At 44.8% G+C, this 22,233-nt stretch overlaps 3 protein-coding genes and 1 pseudogene across 5 annotated transcripts; 1 reads left to right on the top strand and 3 right to left on the bottom strand.

Annotated features, from left to right (window-relative positions):
• The first annotated feature begins 1,058 nt into the window (after positions 1 to 1,058).
• Positions 1,059 to 4,742, top strand: LOC125511250. The gene is made up of 2 exons (XM_048676578.1): positions 1,059 to 2,199; positions 4,191 to 4,742. Exons 1-2 carry the CDS (start codon positions 1,074 to 1,076, stop codon positions 4,343 to 4,345), a joined length of 1,281 nt encoding a protein of 426 aa, XP_048532535.1. The 5' UTR covers positions 1,059 to 1,073; the 3' UTR covers positions 4,346 to 4,742.
• Positions 4,743 to 4,852: 110 nt separating this feature from the next.
• On the bottom strand, positions 4,853 to 7,271 carry LOC125511249 (calmodulin-binding receptor-like cytoplasmic kinase 2). Of its 2 annotated transcripts, none has more exons than XM_048676577.1 (5): positions 6,599 to 7,271; positions 6,288 to 6,439; positions 6,045 to 6,210; positions 5,707 to 5,796; positions 4,853 to 5,550 (listed from the first exon to the last, which is right to left on the bottom strand). In XM_048676577.1, exons 1-5 carry the CDS (start codon positions 6,969 to 6,971, stop codon positions 4,982 to 4,984), a joined length of 1,350 nt encoding a protein of 449 aa, XP_048532534.1. In that variant the 5' UTR covers positions 6,972 to 7,271; the 3' UTR covers positions 4,853 to 4,981. The 2 variants fall into 2 exon arrangements, with proteins under 2 accessions (XP_048532534.1, XP_048532532.1); XM_048676575.1 differs by having other exon boundaries at positions 6,288 to 6,442; positions 6,599 to 7,264.
• A 358-nt stretch (positions 7,272 to 7,629) lies between these two features.
• On the bottom strand, positions 7,630 to 12,771 carry LOC125511251 (protein NLP9-like). 2 transcript variants are annotated; one of them, XM_048676579.1, is made up of 4 exons: positions 12,084 to 12,771; positions 11,151 to 11,902; positions 10,820 to 10,891; positions 7,630 to 8,678 (listed from the first exon to the last, which is right to left on the bottom strand). In XM_048676579.1, exons 2-4 carry the CDS (start codon positions 11,850 to 11,852, stop codon positions 7,869 to 7,871), a joined length of 1,584 nt encoding a protein of 527 aa, XP_048532536.1. In that variant the 5' UTR covers positions 11,853 to 11,902; positions 12,084 to 12,771; the 3' UTR covers positions 7,630 to 7,868. The 2 variants fall into 2 exon arrangements, with proteins under 2 accessions (XP_048532536.1, XP_048532537.1); XM_048676580.1 differs by having other exon boundaries at positions 11,151 to 11,939.
• Positions 12,772 to 12,970: 199 nt separating this feature from the next.
• Positions 12,971 to 22,233, bottom strand: part of LOC125507537 — a 30,955-nt pseudogene continuing 21,692 nt past the window's right edge.

Consider the following 22,233-nt stretch of genomic DNA (forward strand, 5'->3'; position numbering starts at 1 on the left):
AAATCCAATCCTAATCCTCCATGTTTACTATTCCGTGAAGTCTGTAAAAAAAATCGCCCCGTGAGTCTACTATTGCTCCCAACAAAGCCACCTCTGCAGCTACCTCACCAAATAGCTAGAACCTCACGTTGGAGATAGGCGGCTCTGATTCTGATGACGAACTACGAAGGGGAGATGGGAAGATTTGCACTGAACACGACCTACAACATCGGGCCATCTAACATCGGTCATCGTCGCCGCACAGATGACACCAAACAGCTCCGACTTCACAGCAGCAAAGACAACCCAAGACGAAATCCCGTCAGACTCGTCGAACGAAAGCTAACTACCAAAACCCCACCGTGACCAAAACCTCGCTCCTCAACACCGTTGTTGCCACAAAAATGACCACGTGGACCTCTCACACCACCGGTTTGGCCTCATGCCTGCCACGATGCCATTCAGGTCTGGCCCTAGGAAGACGCAATAGGGCTGAATGATCTTGAAAGTGACACCCCCCCCCCCCCCCCCCCGAGAGAGGTGCCATTGGGAATGACAATATCGTCTGCTCCGGCAAATCGGGATCAAAGATTTTCACCTGACAATCAAAAGCCCGAGGCAAGGGAGGCTTCGAAGCTCCACGATGATACCCCCAACAGGAAACGCCCTTAGGTGTCGTCATCGCCGGCATCAACATGCACTGGGCGAGCCTTCACTTGGAGTACATCAACCTTCCCTCCTTGCGCAGCCGACCAAGGTAGCAGCCGCCAACCGTCAGCCCCACAACACCGTCGACCCGTCGGACTGCACAACTCCATCACAGATCCAATGCCCCATCCACGAGGCGACCTCTTTTTTTTTTGAATTGAACGGTTCTGCCAAAGAAATTTGCAATCATCGCAACAACACAAATTGTCATCAGAAATGTTCATTTTAGGATGCTTAAAAATCTCACGTTCGCCGGTTATCAAAATCAAAATAAAAAAAGAAAAGAAGAAGAAGGATGTGCAGCTTCCTCGCTCCGCCCCGACTCTCCCCCCACCCCCACCCCCCCCCCCCCCAACCCCCCCCCCCCCCCCTCCACGAGCGCACCCATGGCGACGCGACGCGCGCCTCCGCAGCTGATCGACGACGTCACGGACGAGGTCCTCCTCCGCCTCCCGCCGGACGAGCCGGAGCACCTCTTCCGCGCGGCGCTCGTCTGCAAGCGGTGGCTCCGCATCATCTGCGACCCGGGCTTCCTCCGCCGCTACCGCGCCTCCCACGGCGCCCCTCCCCTCCTCGGCCTCCTCCACAGGCTCCAGGCGATCGAAGGTCCCCCGCCCGCCCGCTTCGCCTCCACCACCTCCATGCCGGACTTCCCCCACCCGGGCGGGCTCCGACGGGCCCTCGACTGCCGCCACGGCCGCGTCCTCGTCCACACGGCGGAGGACGACGGCGTCGACTTCCTCGTCTGGAACCCCGTCACGGGCCACCGCCGCGCCGTGCACGGGCCGGACATCGACTGGTTCTGCCTCATCGAGTCCGCGGTGCTGCTCTGCGCCGCCCACGGCTGCGACCACCTCGACTGCCACGGCGGGGGCCCCTTCCGCGTCGTCTTCGCCGCCACCCCTGAGTGCAAGGACACCGTGTTCGCGAGCGTGTACTCGTCGGAGGCGGATGAGTGGAGCGTGCCAGTATGCCTCGACAGCGGCTGTGAATCCTTTGTCCGGTACATGGAGCGAGAGAGACTCGCAGACCACTACTACCACACACCCTATCTCCAGCCTAGGCGAGGCGCCGTCGTCGGAGATGGAGTCTACTTCACGCTTAGCCGGGGCAACGCCATCGTCAAGTATGATCTGGGCAAGAATCGCCTGTCCATTGTCGACCCACCGTGCCGGGACGTGTACGAGGTTGCCCTCATGGCCATGGAGGACACTTCACTTGGCTTTGCCTGCCTCCAGGGCTCCAGCCTTTATGTGTGGTCAAGGAAGGTGGATGCTGAAGAACCTGCAGAGTGGGTACAGTGCAGGGTCATCGAGCTAGAGAAAATTATACCTGTTGCCGATCACGAGAAGGCGTCAATTGTTGTTGGGTCTGCAGAGGGTGTGGGTGTCATCTTCGTTAGCACGGATGTTGGCTTGTTTATGATCAACCTCAATTCCGGGCAGCCTAAGAAGGTTGACGAGCCTGGGGTCTACTTCAGCGTCCTACCCTACATGAGCTTCTACACTCCAGGTATGATACTGGCCCTTCCTTGTCTCTTGTCAACAATTATTATCCATATTGCAATTTTGTCTAGCTAGTGAAAATTGAATGTGTGGCATGGGAAAACATAATGTAATTTGTTTTCATATTGTACTAGTTGTTAAGGGCCATGACATGCATCGGTCGTATGGCTAAATCTAAATGTGCACGCAAACTTGATGATCTTGTATTAACATGTAACCATGCTTCAGATTTTCTTTTTGTTAAAAAGAAAACTAGCTTAATAGCATAGGTGTACATCAGGCTCAGTCTTGTAACCTTTGGAATTAGTACTAACACATAACTTACCAAAGTGGAATGCTGAGTTGAACCGACTGTTATTAGTTCTGTTCGTGGCATCTTTTCAGATCATGGCACACTGTTATCGCTATGACTAGCTGATCTCTGAGTCTGTTTGTTTTCTGTTGAGCTGTTTGCGTACAGATTGTGCAAGTCATTTTAATCAATTTTGTGTGTGTTTTCCTTGTCGAATTTATCGTGATGATATTGTCGTAAGCTTTTAGTATGTCAGGCATATCTCATTTACTGTCAGGATAATGCTTGACACAGCTACTTTGAAGTTTGAGCTAAAACTGAGCGTAGTTTATGTTGTTCCTCTTTCCTGAAATGAACTTCACACATCGTTCGTATTGGTAAATGTGCACGCAAACTTGATGATCTTGTGTTATCCTGTAACCTTGCTTCCTATTTTCTTTTTGTTAAAAAAAACTAGTTTACTAGGGTAGCTGTACACATACCAGGCTCAGTCTTGTAACCTTCTGAATTACTCCCTCTGTCCCATAAAATAAGATGTTATTATCGGTTGTAATAACATCTTATATTATGGGACAGAGGTAGTAGTACCAGCACATACCTTACCGAAATGGAATGCTGAGTTAAACTACTGGTTATTAGTTTTGTGCATGGTATATTTTCGGATCATGGCACACTGTTGTCGCTATGACTAACTGATCTCCGAGTCGTTTATTTACTGTTGAGAGGCTTAGAATTACATACAGATTGTGCAAGTCATTTCATTTGTGTGTGTGTGTGTGTGTGTGTGTGTTCTTTTTGTCGAATTTATCATGATGATATTGTTGCAAGTTTTAATATGTCAGGCGTATCTTTCATTTGTGTGTGTGTGTGTGTGTGTTCTTTTTGTCGAATTTATCATGATGATATTGTTGCAAGTTTTAATATGTCAGGCGTATCTTTCATTTGTGTGTGCGTGTGTGTGTGTGTGTTCTTTTTGTGGAATTTATCATGATGATATTGTTGCAAGTTTTAATATGTCAGGCGTATCTCAGTTACTGTCTGGATAATGCTTGACTCAGCTACTTAGAACTAAAACTAAGTTTAGTACGCTGTTTCTCTTTCCTGAAATATGAAATTCAGTGCTGATCTCATCTTCAGAAAGACTAAGTAGCTTCATCAGACTTTTTGGACGTACAGTTGGAAATACAGGTAGTCATGGATCTAAGATGTAATTTAGTCTCACCTTAAAACTTTTACCTTCTGTAAATCAACTGAAGGACATACTTTATCAAGTGTGTAACTCAGGTGTTTTACTGCAAACATGGAAAAGTGATGTCAATGACTCAAGGTTATGTTGTCCTAAATAAAATGAACCTGTTGTTTCATTGGAGAATCTGGACTCGTGTGCCATTTATATGGACCATTTTATGGGAAGCAGGCCAATTGCATATTACCCTCAAAATTTCACTAGGGCCATTGATAGGTTAAGTAGATAATGAAGCATGAACTCAGTTGCTAGGCAAAAATGGAGATTGCTAAATAATTGAATAACCTTGTTGATATAATATCATCCTGTTGCCTAGCTTTAGATTTTCTTGCAAAAACTGTATGTTATTTTCTGGCATAAGTTCACATCTGAAATCCATTTATGAAATCTTCTACACTAAGAACAAGTACGTGGTGCAGCTGAGTTATAAATTCTTAAGTTGTGCTTGGTATCTTTACAGATCGTGGCAAAATGTTGTCGCTGGCGAGGGCTAACCGATCTCCGATGTGCCGCACAGCAGTGGTGCGTTGCATAATGGACAAACCCATCATTTGGAGTCTGCTGCTGTTGCCCTTTTTTGGAGCTACAACTATCAAGCTGGTCTGTTTTTGCTGAGCAGTTTAAGCATGACGTTTGCAAGCCCATTGTGGTTGTTCTTGTACAAGGGTCCAGATTCTGAACTGCTGGTTTTCCGTTTTCTCTTTAAAAGAAGAGGCTGGGGATTTAGATGACGAGGTGATCTCTGCTGTTTTATCAGTGAGATGACGAGGTGATCTTTGCTTGCAGTAAAATTCATCCTGAGATCGCAGAGTTTCGAATAATATCTAATCGGGCGCACATTCTTCAGTTATGAGCAATTGTACATAGCAGTCAGATAAATACTGTCTGCTAGTCCATTTATACTCTTTTTTTGGGCTGCAAGTCAGATAAATACTTTCTCAGTGTTTAGATCAAATGGTTCTTAGTGTCCACCTAGAAATAGTTACTGTATTTGTTAGTTGCTTGAGAAAGTATTTCCAAAGTAAATTCTCACTTTACCATGTGCTTCAGATGCTGCCGGAGGACATTTCGAGCAGAATTTCTCCAAATCTTTGTTTTATTGGTTCGATATTTACACAAGTGTTTGTAAAATACGAGTTCATAAGTTGGTTTCGCTTTACAAGTGTAATGATCTTCTTCTAAGAAAACTGCAAATCTTCCTTGGTATAAACAGTTAAACACTGGTCAGGGACGGCAACTTGGGAGGCATCGTCATCGGCTAACCCACTCGGAGCTCCTGTCTCCGACGCCGCCGCCGGCGGCCGGCCCATCCTGCCGCGGCTCCTGCCTCCGGTGGAAGTCCCTTCGCACGGTCCACAGCGCCTCGTTGCACCGCCGCATGGACGGCCGGTCCTGCCTCGCCGGCATGACGCACTGCTCGGCCAGCCGGAGCATCCCCTCCACCGCCGCCACCGATGCCGGGCTCCGCCGCATCCTCGGGTCCATGGCCACCACCGCGTCGCCTCCCCGGAACTTCTGCAGCGCCCACTTGGTGGTGGCGCGGGGCTCGAGGCCGCCGCGGCGCTCGATGGGCGGCCGGCCGGTGACGAGCTCGACGAGGAGGACGCCGAAGGAGTAGACGTCGCTCTTGTCCGTGAGCTGGAGCGTGCCCAGGTACTCCGGGTCCAGGTACCCGGCCGTGCCCACCACCTGCGTCGTCACCTGCGTCGCCTCGCCGTCGCTGGCCACCCGAGCCAGCCCGAACCCGGCCACCTTCGCCGCCAGCGCGCCCGTCAGCAGCACGTTCGACGACCGGATGTCCCGGTGGATCACCGCCCGTTCTGCCATCCGCCATGAGTTACCAAGTTCAGACAATCACCATGCACACTCTGCTATAACTACCACGTACTGCATATCATATTTCCCTTCCTTTGTTTTTTACCAAGTATACAAATGAAGTGTAAACAATGCCATTTCGAGGGATCTGATTGGATTACCTGCGTATTCGTGTAGGTAGGTGATAGCGTGAGCCACGTCGATCGCGATGTTGAGCCGCTGCGCAAGTTCTAGCCCGGTTCCGCGCGACTCTGAATTTTGCAGAAATCTTGGTCAGTATCTCTTTCTAGTATTGCAATTACTTCCATACAAAAATGTTTGTTACGAGCTAATTACTAATTCCAATAAAATTGCATAAATATTTTTTCTGGCAAATGTAGCCAACTGAAATTAGAAATGTTTTTTTTTTGAAAAGAAAGGGGTTTCCCCCCGCCCCAACTTTATTAAGCCAAGGCATGAAATTAGAAATGTGAATGCAGAGTTCAGTTGAAATGCATACCATCCAAGTGTTCCCTTAGGGAGCCATTGTCGACGTACTCGACGACGATCAGAGTTTCGTCTCTCTGCTCGAAGAACCCGAGGAACCTCACCAAGTTCTGGTGCTCGATCTTCTGAAGCGTTTCGAGCTCCCTGGCAAGTTCAGCAGATAGATACTGACCGTTTAACTGCAGCAACGAAATATTCAGTTATATAGTTGCTCCTGATACTTGCCAAATATAACTATGATCTTCATTTTCCTGACCTTTCTGGCACGCTTGACGGCAACTTGGGACCCGTCCCTGAGCTTCCCTTTGAAGACGCTGCAAGAAGCTCCCTCCCTCACCATGTTCTTCTCGCTGAAGTTCGATGTTGCTCTGAATATGTCTGCAGCGGTGAGCCCTGCACCCTCTGTCCCTGCTGCAATCAAATTTGTCAACATCCATAGACCATATTCCATAAATTCTCTGTTCCTCTTAAAAATTTCCATGCTGATTAATTTGATACTTAAGCCACAGGAGGATCATGATGGACAAAAAATTACTGACAAAACAGAGGGTGAAGTCCTAATGGTACCTGAATCCGTGGAGACATGGAAGCCTGCGCTCCTGCTTCCCCTAGAGACCTGGGAGACCTCCCGTTCTTGCTCTGCCTCGGCCTTCCTGACCCGGGGCACGAAGCAGGTGCCAAACACGCCGGCGACGCCCCGCGCCGCGGCCTTGAACGAGCTGCTGCTGCTGCGGGTGGAGCTCCGGCTCAGCTGGGAAGAGAACGGCGCGCTGTACGAGGAGGCCTGCCGCCGGTGCCGGTAGGAGGTGTCCGGGGAGGAGGAGGGGTACGGGTACCCGTCGGAGGCCGCCTTGCTGTAGCCGCTGAAGCCCGAGACCTGCTGGCTGCTCATGCTGCTGCTGCTCGTGCTGGGCTGCCTCCTCGCCGCCGACGACTCCATGGCGGAGACCCCTGATGATCTGCTTACTGCTGATGGCGATGGTGTTTCATGGATCGTCACATGGGGATAAGATGGGATTGATGGATGATATCGGATGTTATGGAGCAATGATATGATGGTGATCAGACTGCGTCGGAGGTTGCAGGGTCAACCCGCGTGCTGGCTGCCTTGTGCTTAATCCAAGCAACAACTGGTGGTTTGTTTGACCTGAGAGCTGTGGCAATATTTTGCTTTGAGGAATATTATCATGGTTGAAACTTTGCTTTTTGTTGCTAATTTTTTGCTGGTTACTGTTCATGGAATGTTTGCACACATGTGTCATTGTTCGGTTGGCACAATGACCAAGGACCTGGTCTTGGGACTTGGTCATAGAGGTACGTGCTAATCATCTATGTGCGGTTGGGGAAGGAAATTAGTTGGAATGTAATGGGAATTTATGGCCGGTTTAAGGATATGAACAAATATGATGGTGAACTTTCTCTTCTGAACGCATGTGTTTGTACAAGATTGCATATATGGTGGCTGAAACAGGGGTTAAGGAATGTGACTTTTCATGAGGCAAAAGAGAAACCTCAGTTGGATCTTGATGCAGTTTACATGCAAGTAGAAGCCTTGGAATCAGGCTTCGAAAAAAACAAAATACATGTCAATCTAGTTCGCCAATGCAAAAATGAAATATAAGATTGACAAAGTGTTCAACAAATCATAACCGTACACTTTTCTCGAGAAAAAGGCAGCTATCCAACAAATCATAACCTCCGAACACCGCACATACCAAAACTTATGGTAGAATTAACGTCAATTTAAAATATCACAAGACAAAACATGAGTTGAAATTATTCTCTGCTTCAGTAACTACTATCCCCTGTCGCAGATGCAAAGTGCCCAGTATTTTGCTTATATGGGGCCAGTGATCCTATTATTGGGGTTAAGTTTGCACCTTTTCAAATGAGATCTCAATGAGGATGTACCGTTTTTTGAATCACAGCAAAGCTCAAGATCACAATGGTTGCACTTAGCCTTAGCAGTATCTCCAACTATGATCTCTGTAAAGCTTTTCCACACAGGTGATCTTCGTGCCATTGGTTTTCTTTTCTTCACCTTCTTGTTCTTCTGAAGACCAAGCGAGCTGATCTTATTCATTTCCCACATTGCGTCGTCCTGCATCTCCTTGTTTGTAACCATGCGTAGTGTTCGGCATAGACTTTGCACGGTTCCCGACAAGGAATTCAGCACCGTCTTCTGCTCATTTTCTGCTTCACAGTCTGTCGGCAGGAAGAACTCCAAGACGAAGTCTGCCGTCCCAGTGCGTGTGGTTCTTAATCGGATTGCCATCACACCTTTTAACCTGAAGATCTTAGCATGGTGAGATAATGGGTACTCCTGTTCACCTGAAGATCCCATGTCTGGTAGGAAGCAGGGCTGGTTTGTGGTGAAGGCTTTCCCTGCAACCCCTTGCCCTGGCAGAAGGTGGTGCTCAGAGCAGGCCTCATGGAAAATCTGCACCCGAGGGTCATTCACGTGGCATGCTGCATCAATGGTAGAGATGCAGTATCGGCAGTTCTCATCTGAGTGGCGTCTGCACCGTTTCCCTTGTTGACCACAGGCGGCCCATGTTTGTGCTAATGGTAGCTCGTGTATGATGCAGGCTGCTCTTAATACTTGTAATATCTCCGGTATAGCTTTTTTGTATGAAGGATTACTGAACTGCATGATGATCAACAAGAGCAGACACACAATGAGAAAATATAAGTACCAATTCTTTCCATTTTAGTAGATTTACTAGTTTTATTCTAAAACATTGGCTAAAGGGGGAGGAATCCTTCTAACTGTCTGTTAGAGCAACTCCAACCGGTCCCCTGTATCTGGTTAGAGGAGTAAAAATATGGGTTCTACTCCTCTAAATCAGAACTAGCAGAACTCGTATAACCCTTAGGTGAGTATAAATTTAACTCCGAGCAGCTGCTGAGGAAAATTTAAAGAACTTGTTTTTCATGTCTCTCCTCCCTGTCACCTTTCTTTCCTCTTTGCTTTTTGTTTGCTGATTTTTCTAGTTGATAGGCACCTCAAAATAAAATCTGCATAGTCACTTTTTTCCTCCTGTTTTATGTGTGTTTGCTTCTGTTTCTTTCTTCTTTTCTTCTTGAGTCATTTTCCTTTTTTATGTGTACTTTTAGATGTTGGGTGTGTGCATGTGTCTGTACGCACAACTACCATACAATAGATGTGCAAATTATATTATAATGCTATTTTCACTACTCTATGTTTATTCTTGCATGTTATAAAAAGAGCAATCTATGTGTAAATTGTGTTCAAGTTTTTTAATTTTTTTCTTCTGTAAGGGTAATGACAATGCCACTACTTCATTCTTCCTTACAAAACTTTTTTTTGTGTGTAAGTGATTACGTTACATGCAAATTCTATGCAAATTGTGTGCAACTCCTTTTATGTTTTTTTTACTTTCTTTCTTCTATGAGGGTAATACGAATGTCACTAATTCATTCTTTCTCGAAAAACTTTATTTTTTTTATTTTTTTTAGTATAGGGAGAAGAAGGGTGGAGCAAGAAGAAGCCGGTTGGGCTTTTGGATCACGATTGTACAGAGGAGAGCAATTTGACTTAATGCCAAAAAAAAACCAGGCGCCTATCAAATAGACCCCCCTCCCCCTCCCCAAAACCATTTGTTTAGTTTTCTTCTCTTTGTGTGCATGTGTGTGTGTGTGTGTGAGAGAGAGAGAGAGAGAGAGAGAGAGGACACTATCGACATGAGATTTAACATTCGTGTTGCATTATTTGGATACTAAGTATTACATAGACATATACACACAAGTTCTATGTAATGCATGTACAAATTATACCGTTATCTAAAATTTACACTACATATGCTTATTCCTGAATATTGTGAAATAATGCAAGTTCTAAGCAATGTATGCACAATTTTTTTTTCATGATACACTTTAAGTTTTATTTCTTCATTTTGTTTCTTCTTTAGGATAATACCAATGCAACTAATCCATTTTTCTCTAGAATATTTTTTTTAAAATTTTAATTTTTCTTTTGATTTAGTATCATGGCTCTTTTTCCCCTCTTTCCTTTAGGATAATGTTACCGTCCTTACTTATTCTTCATCAGAAAAACTTATGTTTTGGTATTTTTTTTAGTTTTGTATTGCTTTTAGTTTTTGCTTCTGCTTATTGAGTGTTAAAGTGGTATACTTCGGAGAATAGATTTTTGCTCTCGGGCTCCATGAAGCCCGAAATTTTCAAAATTAATAAATCAACCTTTTAAGTTTTAAAACAATCTGAAAAGAAATGCACACTTACTTATAGATGTATACTAGATATGTGTGAAATTCATCACAAAATACATTTTGATGTGAGCTGTACCAAAAACAAAATCATGTACTTTTATACTAGTGAATAGTACATGTGATGGAAATATGTGATTTTGTCTTTTTTGTGTAGCTCGCATAAAAAGGTATTTCACCTTGAAACTTTGCAGACAAGTAGTATACATTCATATGTATACGTGTGAGTTTTATGTTTCATATATTTTAAAACCAAAGGTTTTGATTTTCAAAATTTTCAAATTAAGGGCTCCATGCTCGAGCTCCATTAGCAATCTTCGTATAATTTACAGCTTCTACTACTGATTGATTTTATTACAGTTTACGGAGACACGCGCTAGTTGGCTACACGGCCGTTGGATGACGATCTAACGGCCGAGAATAAAAGTGACTTGTGCAACAAATTTTTTCAGGTAACTGAGGTAGAGGCGCTCCCTTTATTTTTAAAATAAAATAAAAAATTACTCAAAGTATGCTAGTTCGGATTTCTTATGTTGCTTACCTTTGTGCGCGGAATGCTTGAAACATATGTGATCGTCTGCTCCTTCTTTTGCCAGCCGGTCATCAGCGTCGACTTCATTGCCAATAAGAAATAATACTAAAATTTAGTAAAAAAATAATAGTTCACATTCTGGTTAATATACTTGTCGGTCATATGTACTCCCTCTGTCCAGAAATACTTGTCCTAAAAATGAAAAAAAATGGATGTATCTATAACTAAAATAAGTTTAGATACAACCATTTCGAGGACAAATATTTCTGGACGAAGAGAGTATTACGGGTCGATTAGTGAGGTATGGCTACCTCCCTAAAAAACAGTGAGGTATGGTTACCTTGACAATTAGGTTATGCATCATGCAGCAAAGAAGCTGCACTTTACACTCCAGTTTACACAGCATGGATGAAAGAAGCTCCCGATTACACTCCAGTTTACACAGCATGGAGTCTAGAGTGATCGTCAGCTCAAAAAAAAGACGAAGGGCTAAAGCTTCTTCATTTTTTTTGACGCCTGCACCTTGGGACGGCGTGGTGCTTGTACTTGGCAGGCGCAGAGGCGCTCCGCTGTTGCTTGTGGTGGCATCTGAGGTGAAGGTCGGGGCAGCAGAAACATAGGGGCTGAGTGGGCGTGAAGCGATGGTCGCCACTTGAAGACAGGTGTTGTCGCGGTGGAGCTGCTCATCCGAATCTGAGCGACTCATCGCACCTTGGGACGCCAACGCCATGGTGGTTTCGGCATCTGAGGGGAGGATGGAGGGAGAACTTGGAGCGATGGTTGCCACTTCAGGTTCAGGGCACGGACCGATATATAGAGGTATGTTTTCCAGGGCGGCGGCCCAGTCGATGTTGGGAGAGCTTGACCCGTCGATGGCCAATTCAGGGGAGCTGGGGAGAAGTAGCTGGTCCAGGTCCAGGTTGTCCAAGTCGATGTTGGGATAGCTTGACGCGTCGATCGCCAGTTGAGTCGACGGATTGTCCAGGTCGTTCAAGCAGATGTCTGCGCCCTCGGCCGACGTTGTGCTCCTTGCAGGTTCCATTCAGGCCAACAAGCCTGTTCCCGTGAGAATCCGGTGAGACAATTTTGTTACTGCACGCACGGCACGGCACGGCGTCAGATTCAGAGCCTGGATTATTATAGACAGAAGATTGTAAATGATGGAAAATAACACTTGAGCAAGCAAATCACTGTAGGAACGAGCGAAATTTACGGACAGGAGAGAACGCGTCAAATCCTCCCCCCGAAACAAGGGCATAAATAGTAGTATTACCTCACAATTACTTGTAGTACTTGTCGCTTCTTCCAATGGAATGAAATTAAAGGGTCTCCTCCCTCCCTCCAAGCCTCCAACAAGCAGATCTACGGAGGGTTCCTTCCGTGCTCCTGAATCCAGCTTTCGACCAAAGTGGGGGAGAGTGGGTTAGTGAGAAAGCTGTGGAGGCTCCTCGCAAAAAACAAAGTGAGGAAGCTGTGGAGGGTCCTTGGGAGGGTGGGTATGTTTATATCCGCTCACAATTCGGGTCCAACCCGAGTTCACTTTCCACGTCTTAAAGTGAGCTATAATCCTAGACCCACGAACGTCTTACAAACTAAATACTATCTTCTCCCCACCCTGATTTTTCAGTGGGGTGGGGCTCCTTCACCCCCACTTGCAATCCTACTCGTCCTTGTGTCTCTTGATGGAAAGAAAGAAAGAAAGAAAAAGAATTCATTCAAACACGTTCGCTTACTTCGCTGGATGCTACCATGGATACGGAGCTAACATTGATTATTTTGGGGCTTTGCTTTGCACTGGCCTGGTTTGGCGTCTAGGTTATTTTGCAGGTTCTGTTTTGGTCTCGTCTAAACAAAGCTAAGTATTGCGGCCACCGCTATATATTTTGTTAGAATCTTCCATTCTCGCCGCGGGGCAACGACCAAGCTACACCACTTTTGTTCCTAATAAAAGCGTCCGGAGCGAATAAGTAAATTTAGCGGAACCGATAGGTACCGGTCATTCAGATGTATAAACATGCGATTCATTTTACATCATAATACGTAGTACTGACAAGGACACCATCTGGCCATGCGTTTTTTCCAAGTTCTGCCATGCCATGCGGTTTTTCCAAGTTCAGACAATCACAATGCACACCCTGCTATTACTGGTACGTACCATCTTTCACTTCCTTTGTTTATTACTATTGCTACTATGGTGAAGTGTGAATTATGCCATTTCAAGGGATCTGATTAGAATTACCCGCGTACTCGTGTAGGTAGGTGATGGCGTGAGCCACGTCGATCCCGATGTTGAGCCGCTGTGCAAGCTCTAATCGACTAATCGTGTTCCGCGGGATTCTGAATTTCGCAGAAATCTTTGGTCACTACATCTTTCTAGTATTCCTAACTGAAATTTGAAATGTGGATGCAAATTTCAGCACTGTCAGTGACCAGTTGAATTGCATACCATCCAAGTGTTCTCTAAGGGAGCCATTGTCGACATATTCTACAACGATCAGAGTTTCATCTTTCTGCTCAAAAAATCCGAGGAACCTCATCAAGTTCTGATGCTCGATCTTCTGCAGTGTTTTGAGTTCTCTGCGAAGTTCAGTAGATAGATACTGACCGTTTAGCTGCAGAAATCAAATACCCAGTTAGTTCCTTCTGAATCTACATTCTACAGCCTCCATGAACAATTGCTGAATATTTATTTCTGATGCTTTTTCGTAACCTTTCTGGCACGTTTGGCGGCAACTTGGGAGCCGGCCGTCCGTGAGCTTCCCTCTGTAGACGCTGCAAGAAGTTCCCTCCCTGACCATGTTCTTCTCGCTGAAGTTCGATGTCGCCCTGAATACATCTGCAACGGTGAGCCCTGCACCCTCCTTGCTTGTCCCTGCCGCAACCAAATTTGTCAACATCCACAGATTACAGTCCATGAATACTCTGATCTTCTCAAGGGATTTCATGCTGATTAATTTGATGCTTAAGCTACAGGAGGATCATGATTAACAAAAAATTTACTGGCAACAAACAGAGGATGAAGTCCTAATGGTACCTGAATCCGTGGAGACATGGAAGCCCTCCACTCCTGCTCCCCCGAGAGACCTGGGAGACCTCCCGTTCTTGCTCTGCCTCGGTCTTCCTGACCCGGGGCACGAAGCAGGTGCCGAACACGCCGGCGACGCCCCGCGCTGCCGCCTTGAACGAGCTGCTGCTGCGGCTTGAGCTCCGGCTCAGCTGGGAAGAAAAACGGCGCGCTGTACAATCTTGAGGATGGACCGAGGGAAGATGAAGGTGTTGGCCCTTGGCAGCGTGCGGTGCTTACTGAGAGTGTGTCAAATCGGTGTGAGACTTAATCCAGGTAGTGGCTTGGATGGGACACCCGGCTTTAGATGTTAGGCTTTGATGCGTTTGGTATTAGGTTCGAACATTCGGCACGGCTTCATCAAGGGAATAGGAGTAGCAACAACGTTACCAAAATAGGCTTCAAGCTTATTAAAGTATCATTTCGTATGATCTTTACGAATAATTAATAATATGATTGTATGCGATACGTACTCCTTTTCTAAATAAAAAAACGACAAGGCCTGCCGCCGGTGCTGGTAGGAGGGGTACGGGTACCCATCGGAGGCCGCCTTGCTGAAGTTGCTGAAGCCTGAGACTTGTGTTGACACACGAACACGTCACGTGTACCTTCGACACCGGGGTGATGCACCGCAGCTCACGTCGAAGGAGACCCGACCGACAGCGCGGTACGCAAGACAGTCGACGGGCGCTTTTGCAGACCCGAAAACCCCACACCCCGGGAGGGACCCCATCAGGGAGTGCGACGGCTATGGGCTACCCTAGGTCGATTCGCTCGCCCCTAGAGTCTTGGGATTCGCAGCTCTCAAACATGAAGAACATCGAAGAACGAGATAGAAAAACGGTGGAGAGATAAAACGTAGATGAAAAAGTAGTATATTGATTTGTTCGATTGTGTGTTGTTCAATCGGCCATCACCCCCAACATATATAAGAGGCGGCTGGACTTCCCGTACAAGCAAAGGATTCATCTAGGCTTTCCTTACAAAAAATTATATCAATTCACGTCCTAGAGTCCTAGTTCTATTCCAACTCGGATTCAGTCTGAATCTGGCCCAACTTCTGTCTTCCTCCTTGCGCGGGCCGCCGAGCTTGCATATGACCTCCGATCAAGACGGCCTAAATATGAAACTTGTGCACCTCGACGAGACGAACAATCCTTATGTTGAGCACTTTTTCAAATAAGACCATCTTGAATATTCTACGAAGCCATTTTTAATATCCAGTTGGACTCGGTCATGTAATGGACTGGATTGTCCCGAGTCTCGTAGTGAACTTACAGGCCGTATACTATCTCATATGATAATGACTCCAAAACCAAAGTTCACCGTTTTGACGATGCGCACAACTTCTGTGTTGATCACTTTTTCATCCAAGGTCATCTGAATTACCTTTCGGGCACATCTTCAGTTTCACTCGGATCCGAGCTCATCCACTCGGATATTAGAGTTTTTCATCCGACTGGACCTTTTCACTCGGATGTTAGAGTCTTTCACTCGGAAGACAATCTTTCACTCGGATGACTATATTTCGCTCGGAAGCCAATCTTTTACTCGATCGATAAGTTTTTCACTCGACCTTTTCCTCGATCGGTAGGTTTTCACTCGGATGGTAAACTTTTCACTCGGATTTCCCGACTGAAAACACAGCCTGATCTTGATTTGCCTCTCCAGGTTGCATACGACATCGTATTGAGACAAATTTTATATGAAAAACGATCGGCTCGACGAGACAAAACTTTTTCGTGTTGAAGGTTTTTCGATTCAAGGCCATCTTGATGGCCGAATTACTCGCGCAACCTATCAGACAAGTGTCTAGCACCTCGCGCCATATTTCCGTTGAGATTCGGTCTGCAGTGTATTGCCTCTAACTTTTGCATATGAACTCGGATTGAGATGATTTATATATCAAAATCGATTGCCTCGACGAGACAAAGACAATTCCTTAAGAGTTCTCCTTCATCCGAGGTCATCTTGAAGACGTGATTGGCCAAAAACCACTCGGAACATTGAATTGTGCCACTCGGAGTATAGTTTCGGTCCGCAAGATAAAGTCGAATGAATATAACCGAAACATCAGAGTGGTTCCACTCGGCGACGTGAATCTTTTCATGCTGAAAACCCGTTCACTCGATACCATCTTCATTGCAATCTGTATCTTGCCAAAATCAGGTGTCAACACATGCCCTCCCGTTTTTCGGCAAAGCTTGCACGCCGAAAAATAATATGCATAGTGTTTGTTCTAAGGACGATATCAGCACTCCATCGGCCATTTATTTTTCTCAGGGTGATAATTATGTATCAGCCATGTTTCTGTTAAGGGCGATAATCGTATATCAGCCATTGCCTACTTAGGCTTCCCGCCACACACTTGGGTGGTACTTCTTCAAATATTGGCCATTGAGAGCTCGAGGTAACAATGCCCCTTGTATTGATTCCACCAAATATGAATTTCCGGGAACAACTCTTGTAATTCTAAAAGGACCTTCCCAACTTGGAGACCACTTCCCGAATTTTCTATCTCTTGAGCCAATCGGCAGAATCACTTTCCGGACGAGATCACCAACTTGAAAATTCTTCAACTTAACTTTCTTATTGTAAGCTCTTGCAACCCTCAACTTGTATCTCTCTATGGAATTCAAAGCAACCAAATGTTTATCGACAACCTCATCAATATTTTCCATCATCAAGTTATAAAGGTCTACTGCCGATAAATCATTTTGTTTGGCTATTCTCAAAGCATTCAAATTTACTTCCACTGGTAAAACGGCCTCTTGACCATATACTAGCTCATATGGGGTCACCTTCGTAGCACCATGCCTTGAAATTCTATGTGCCCACAAAGCTTCAGACAACAACTCATGCCATCTCCTTGGATTATCTTCAATATTTTTCTTGATGAGTTTGATTAAAATTTTATTGCTAGACTCAGCTTGTCCATTAGCTTGGGCATAATATGGAGAGGAATTGAGCAACTTTATGTTATAAGATCCGACAAACTCTCTGACTTGGTGTGACATGAAAGATGAACCTTGATCTGTTGTTAACGTTTGAGGAATACCGAATCTATGAATAATGTGCTCGGTTATGAATTGAATTACCTCTGTATGTGTCATGTTCTTGAGAGGTACTGCTTCAGACCATTTAGTGAAATAATCAGTTGCCACCAATACGAACCGATGCCCCTTTGAGGAAGATGGATGAATTTGCCCAATAAAGTCTAAACCCCATCCTCTGAAAGGCCACGACTTGATAATAGGATGCAACATAGCAGCATGAGCCAATTAAATATCACCAAATTTTTGATAAGCTTCGCACCCTTTATAATATCTGAAGCAATCATTAATCATAGTCGGCCAATAAAACCCAGCACGTCGCAATAACCATTTCATCTTGGGAGCCGACTGGTGAGTGCCACAAATGCCTTCATGTACCTCTCCCATAGCAACTCTTGCCTGGTCCTCATCCAAACACTTTAGAAGAACATCATCGACTGTTCGGCGATAAAGACCATCATCTCTCATTGTATACTTGAAAGCCATACGCCGAACAGCCCTGTCCACCCTTTCACTCGGATTGCACAAGTAATCAACAATGGGCTTCCTCCAGTCGGGATTGTCACCTGCACTAGACTTTTTGTTAATGGCCGAATCAGTGGGTTCAGGTTCGGGCTCTCCCATATTGGCAAGACAAGATATCGGTCTTTGAGAGATATGAAACATGCCATGATCAACATGATATCCGGATGCTTGTTGTGCCAATTTATTTGCTTTCCAATTGTCATGTCTAGATATATGAGCAATGCTAAAGCAATCCAAAGTAGAAATTATATCTAGACATTTATCAAGATAAACATTAAGTGATTCGTCCAAACACTGAAAGACTTTGGATATTTCTGCACCACTAGTAATGAATCACCATAAGCCTCAATATGTGTAACACCTATAGCAAGTAACATCTCTAGGCCGAATAATAATGCTTCATATTCGGCTTGATTTTTTGTACAAAAACATTCTAAGCGGCATGAGGCTTCAAAAACAGCACCATGAGGAGATATGTAAACAATACCAACACCTTGGCCATTGGTACAAACTGAACCATCAAAATATAATCTCCATGGTACTATTGAGACAAGGTTTATATCAACATCATGCTTGTCATCAATCCGATCTTCAACAATAAAATTAGCAACGATTTGGCCTTTCATGGATTTTAGAGATTCATAGGCCAAATCATATTCAATCAAAGCATAAGCCCACTTGCCAATTCTACCACTAAGAATTGGTCTATGTAACATGTATTTAATGACATCGGTCTGACAAGCTACTATGCAAGCACTCGGTACTAAATAATGTCTCAATTTTGTGCAAGCCTTGTCTCTGCGTCCAATAGGCGGTGGCTCAAATAAGTGATGGCATGCTCTTTTCCTTCGGCCTCTTGAGTTAGAACAACACCAATAACTCCTTCCTCTGCTGCAATGTAAAGTCTGAAGGGTTCCCTATGCTTGGGTGCTTTCATCACCAGAGGAGTGCACAAATAATTCTTGATCATATAAAATGCTTCTTGCTGTTTTGCCCCCCAAGTGAAATCAGCATCATTCTTTAACTGAAGGATAGGAGTAAATGCATCAACTTTCCCTGATAGATTAGCTATGAACCTTCTCAAATAATTGACCTTGCCAAGAAACTTTTGCATATCTCTCTTGCATGTTGGAGCCTCCACTTTATGTATGGCCTCTATCTTTTTGGGATCAATCTCTATGCCATCTTCATGAATAATAAAACCCAAAAACTTGCCAGCTGATACACCGAATGCACACTTTAAAGGATTCATCTTCAGTCCATACTTTTTCATTCTTTCGAAAGCTAAACGCAAATCAGCCAAGTGAGATTCAAAAGCATCCGATTTGACAACAATATCATCAATATAAACTTCAAGTATGACACCGAGTAAATCATGAAAAATTAAATTCATAGCCCTTTGATACGTGGCTCCAGCATTTTTTAATCCGAATGTCATCACTGTCCACTCGAATAAACCAAGGAAACCAGGACATCGGAAAGCCGTTTTGTACATGTCCTCTTCGGCCATAAAAATTTGATTGTATCCGGCATTACCATCTAGAAAGCTAATAACCTTATGTCCAGAAGCATCATTAATAAGCATATCGGCTATTGGCATAGGATACTCATCTTTGGGTGTATCCCTATTCAAATCTCTGAAATCAATGCACACCCTCAACTTGCCAGATCCTTTCTTCTCTACTGGGACAATGTTAGAAATCCACTCGGCATACCTGCAAGGTCGAATGAAATTAGCTTCAAGCAGTCGACCGATCTCTTCCTTGATCCGGTCATATGTTTTCGGATTAAATTTTCTGGCCGACTATTTATAAGGTCTAAAACCGGCCTTTATAGGCAACCGATGTTCCACTAGCTCTCGGCTTAACCCTGGCATCTCATGATATTCCCATGCAAAGCAACAAACATATTCTTTCAATAGCTCGATTAACTTAGCCTTACAATCGGCTTTCAAATTTTTGTTTATAAATGTTGGTCGAGTGACTGAACCATCTCCAATATCTACCTCTTCTAACGGATCGGCTGATGTAAAACCTTGTCCAAGTTTATCCATGTCATCCAACTCCTCTATAGACTCATACATATCGTTCTCATTGGACCGATACTTTACAAGACGTTTTTGTAACCACTCGGAATTAGGATCCATTTAAACATATCATACCTTGGAGCCGATTGCATTCACTCGGCTTTAAAGAGACGGGCACAAAACCATTCTTGGTCGCGCTGAGAAAATCAAATTCTGATAAGTCACGTCCCGTCAAGCAAGTAGCATTGGGATGTTGCCAATCCACCGATGCATCGGCCAAAGGAACACAGGCCGAGTTATCCGCATGAATAACTTCCACTTCATCATCAACCCACTGAATCAAAAACTGGTGCATAGTGGATGGCACGCACTGGTTTGCATGAACCCAATCGCGGCCTAGTATGACGTTGTAGTTACCTTGCACCTCAGCGACAAAGAATGCAGTAGCCAAAGTTTTGCTTCCGACTGTAAGCTCCACATACATCACACCTTTGGCTTCAGTTTTCTCTTTGCCTTCAAATCCATTGAGCACAATATTGGTCTTGATCAATTCTTCATCAGGCAAACCCAATTTCTTGAAGACCGAATAGGGCATAAGATTTACCACAGCACCACCATCAACAAGCATCCGAGTGAGCGGCGACCCATTGATATGACCTCTGAGATATAATGGTTTAAGATGCGTTACTGGTTCTTTTGGCTTCTCGAATATTGCATTTTTAGGGCCAAAATCCAGCTGAGCCACCTCCCCTTGTTCATCTACAACATGAAACTGAGCAGGTAAGTAATACACCATATTGATATCCATACCTTCATGAACCGGTGTAGACTCATAGTCCAACATATCAGCCTCCTCCTCGAGTGCATCCACAGATTCTGAAATTTGTCCGAGTGAAGGAGAAGTAAGAAGTGTCGTAGATGATGTCATATATGTTGCATCGTCCTCCTTTGGTGATGTAGGTATTGTTGTGATAGATGTAGAAGTTGCTGTATCTTGTATTTGTTTAGGCCTCCACACTTGTTTTGGTGGAACCATGGGTCGAGTGTCATTGAACAACTTATCCCTTTGTTTCTCGGCCTCCTGTTCTGCCATCTCTTGACTCCTTAACCTCTGTAGTTTCCTCTTTTGTGTCTTTGTTAGCCCTGGAGGACACCACTTTGGCTGAGTGTATTTAGGATCTCTCGTTTTTACCTGGCTGGTGCTTGCCTCATGGTCATTAGCCGAGTGCTTTGGCGCGATAGCAAGTATCGGCTCAGTCGGATTGCTATGCACAACCGGCTGCTGTATGGCGAATGTTTCGATGCCCAAGATAAGTGAGTCGACATCCATTTTCTCCTTGCCTTTTCTCGACTCAACTGCTGCAACACTTGGTGATTTAACACGCCATTCTTTTCGACTTTCCAGATGCATGAAATTTCCACTCGGGCGCACCTTTTTACTCTGATGGAATCCACTCGGATGGATATCACTCGGATGGAATTCAGTCGGATGGAATCTACTCGGCCACATTTTTTCACTCGGATAGCTTCCACCTGGGTGCATTCTTACACTCGGATAATTTCCATCCGGTCGCATGTTTTGACCAGCCGACCGATAGTTATTGATGTTTAGTCGGCCATTATATGAGTATTCAAGTCGACCCCAAACAATTTGCCTTTGCTCTTCTGGAAACAACGCATTTGGTCCACTCAGTTTCATATACTGACTGAACATATCATCTGATAGTGACCTTGGCCGCTTCAAGTATGATGGCCGGTTAGAGCTGGGACCAGCCGACTGATTAGCATATTTGGATAGCAACATATCAAAAGTTGGCTTGATCCGCTTGCGTTGCACTTTAGCTTCATTCCTCTTCCACTTGCCAACTTCTGGACTCTTGGGTTTGACAAATTTAACTCGAGTATTTTCTTGCACCCGCGGTTGCCCCCTGAGTGTACGATTCTTGATGGTGATTTTGATTACTTCCTTTCCATCGGGCTGCTTATCAAGCACAACATGTCTCCCCAAGACCGTGCTGCCTTCCTTGTCTTTCCTGGGCTCACCAATAATGATATTAGCTTTATTAGCAGATTCGGCTACCTCAGGCCGAATGAGTAGCTTCTTCCCCTCCAAATCCATGGTATTCATTGGAAAAGGTTGTTTATCAACTTGCATCTCAGAAAAGTTCAATCTTCCGTCATTAATGGCCGATTGTATCTGTCGTCGAAAAACATTGCAATCGTTAGTAGCATGAGAAAAAGAATTATGATACTTGCAATAAGCACGCCGTTTTAGCTCTTCAAACGGCGGTAAAGTATGAGATATTCTAATAATCTTAGCCTGCAGCAAAGCATCAAATATTCTATCACACTTAGCAATGTTAAAAGTAAACTTCATCTCTTCATCACGATTCTTATGAATCGGTTTCAGATCATTGCAAGTAAAGGGTTTGGCCTTAGATGGCCAAACAAATTCAGTAGCAAAAACATCACCCTCATCGTCCGAGTGATCACTATCATATTCCACCATATTCATCTTTGGACGATCGGCTTTGTATCTATGCACTTCTTTGAGATCTTTGCTTCGGCTTTCCCGAGCCAAAGCCCTTTGTAAGACTTGGTTGATATTTAAGAACTCATAACCTTCTAGCTTTTCTCTAATGGGAGTTATCAAACCACTCAGCACTAGGTCTGCCAAGTCTCTCTCGGTTATCACCAAACTAAAACACCGGTTTTTTGTTTCTCTGAATCTCTTGACATAATCGGAGACCGATTC

Source organism: Triticum urartu, chromosome 5 (assembly GCF_003073215.2).
Source record: "Triticum urartu cultivar G1812 chromosome 5, Tu2.1, whole genome shotgun sequence".
NCBI lineage: Eukaryota > Viridiplantae > Streptophyta > Magnoliopsida > Poales > Poaceae > Triticum > Triticum urartu.

What these genes read in the sequence shown, in the direction of transcription:
- LOC125511250 (XM_048676578.1), top strand. Translation starts at nt 1,074, where the DNA reads ATGGCGACGCGACGCGCGCCTCCGCAGCTGATCGACGACGTCACGGAC. An exon ending in CATGAGCTTCTACACTCCAG is followed by an intron (nt 2,200 to 4,190) that starts GTATGATACTGG and finishes GTATCTTTACAG; the next exon opens with ATCGTGGCAAAATGTTGTCG.
- LOC125511249 (XM_048676575.1), bottom strand. Translation starts at nt 6,971, where the DNA reads ATGGAGTCGTCGGCGGCGAGGAGGCAGCCCAGCACGAGCAGCAGCAGC. An exon ending in CCATGTCTCCACGGATTCAG is followed by an intron (nt 6,443 to 6,598) that starts GTACCATTAGGA and finishes ATTTGATTGCAG; the next exon opens with CAGGGACAGAGGGTGCAGGG. An exon ending in CCTAAGGGAACACTTGGATG is followed by an intron (nt 5,797 to 6,044) that starts GTATGCATTTCA and finishes TGCAAAATTCAG; the next exon opens with AGTCGCGCGGAACCGGGCTA.
- LOC125511251 (XM_048676579.1), bottom strand. Translation starts at nt 11,852, where the DNA reads ATGGAACCTGCAAGGAGCACAACGTCGGCCGAGGGCGCAGACATCTGC. An exon ending in TGCATAACCTAATTGTCAAG is followed by an intron (nt 10,892 to 11,150) that starts GTAACCATACCT and finishes TTGGCAATGAAG; the next exon opens with TCGACGCTGATGACCGGCTG. An exon ending in CAAGCATTCCGCGCACAAAG is followed by an intron (nt 8,679 to 10,819) that starts GTAAGCAACATA and finishes ATCATCATGCAG; the next exon opens with TTCAGTAATCCTTCATACAA.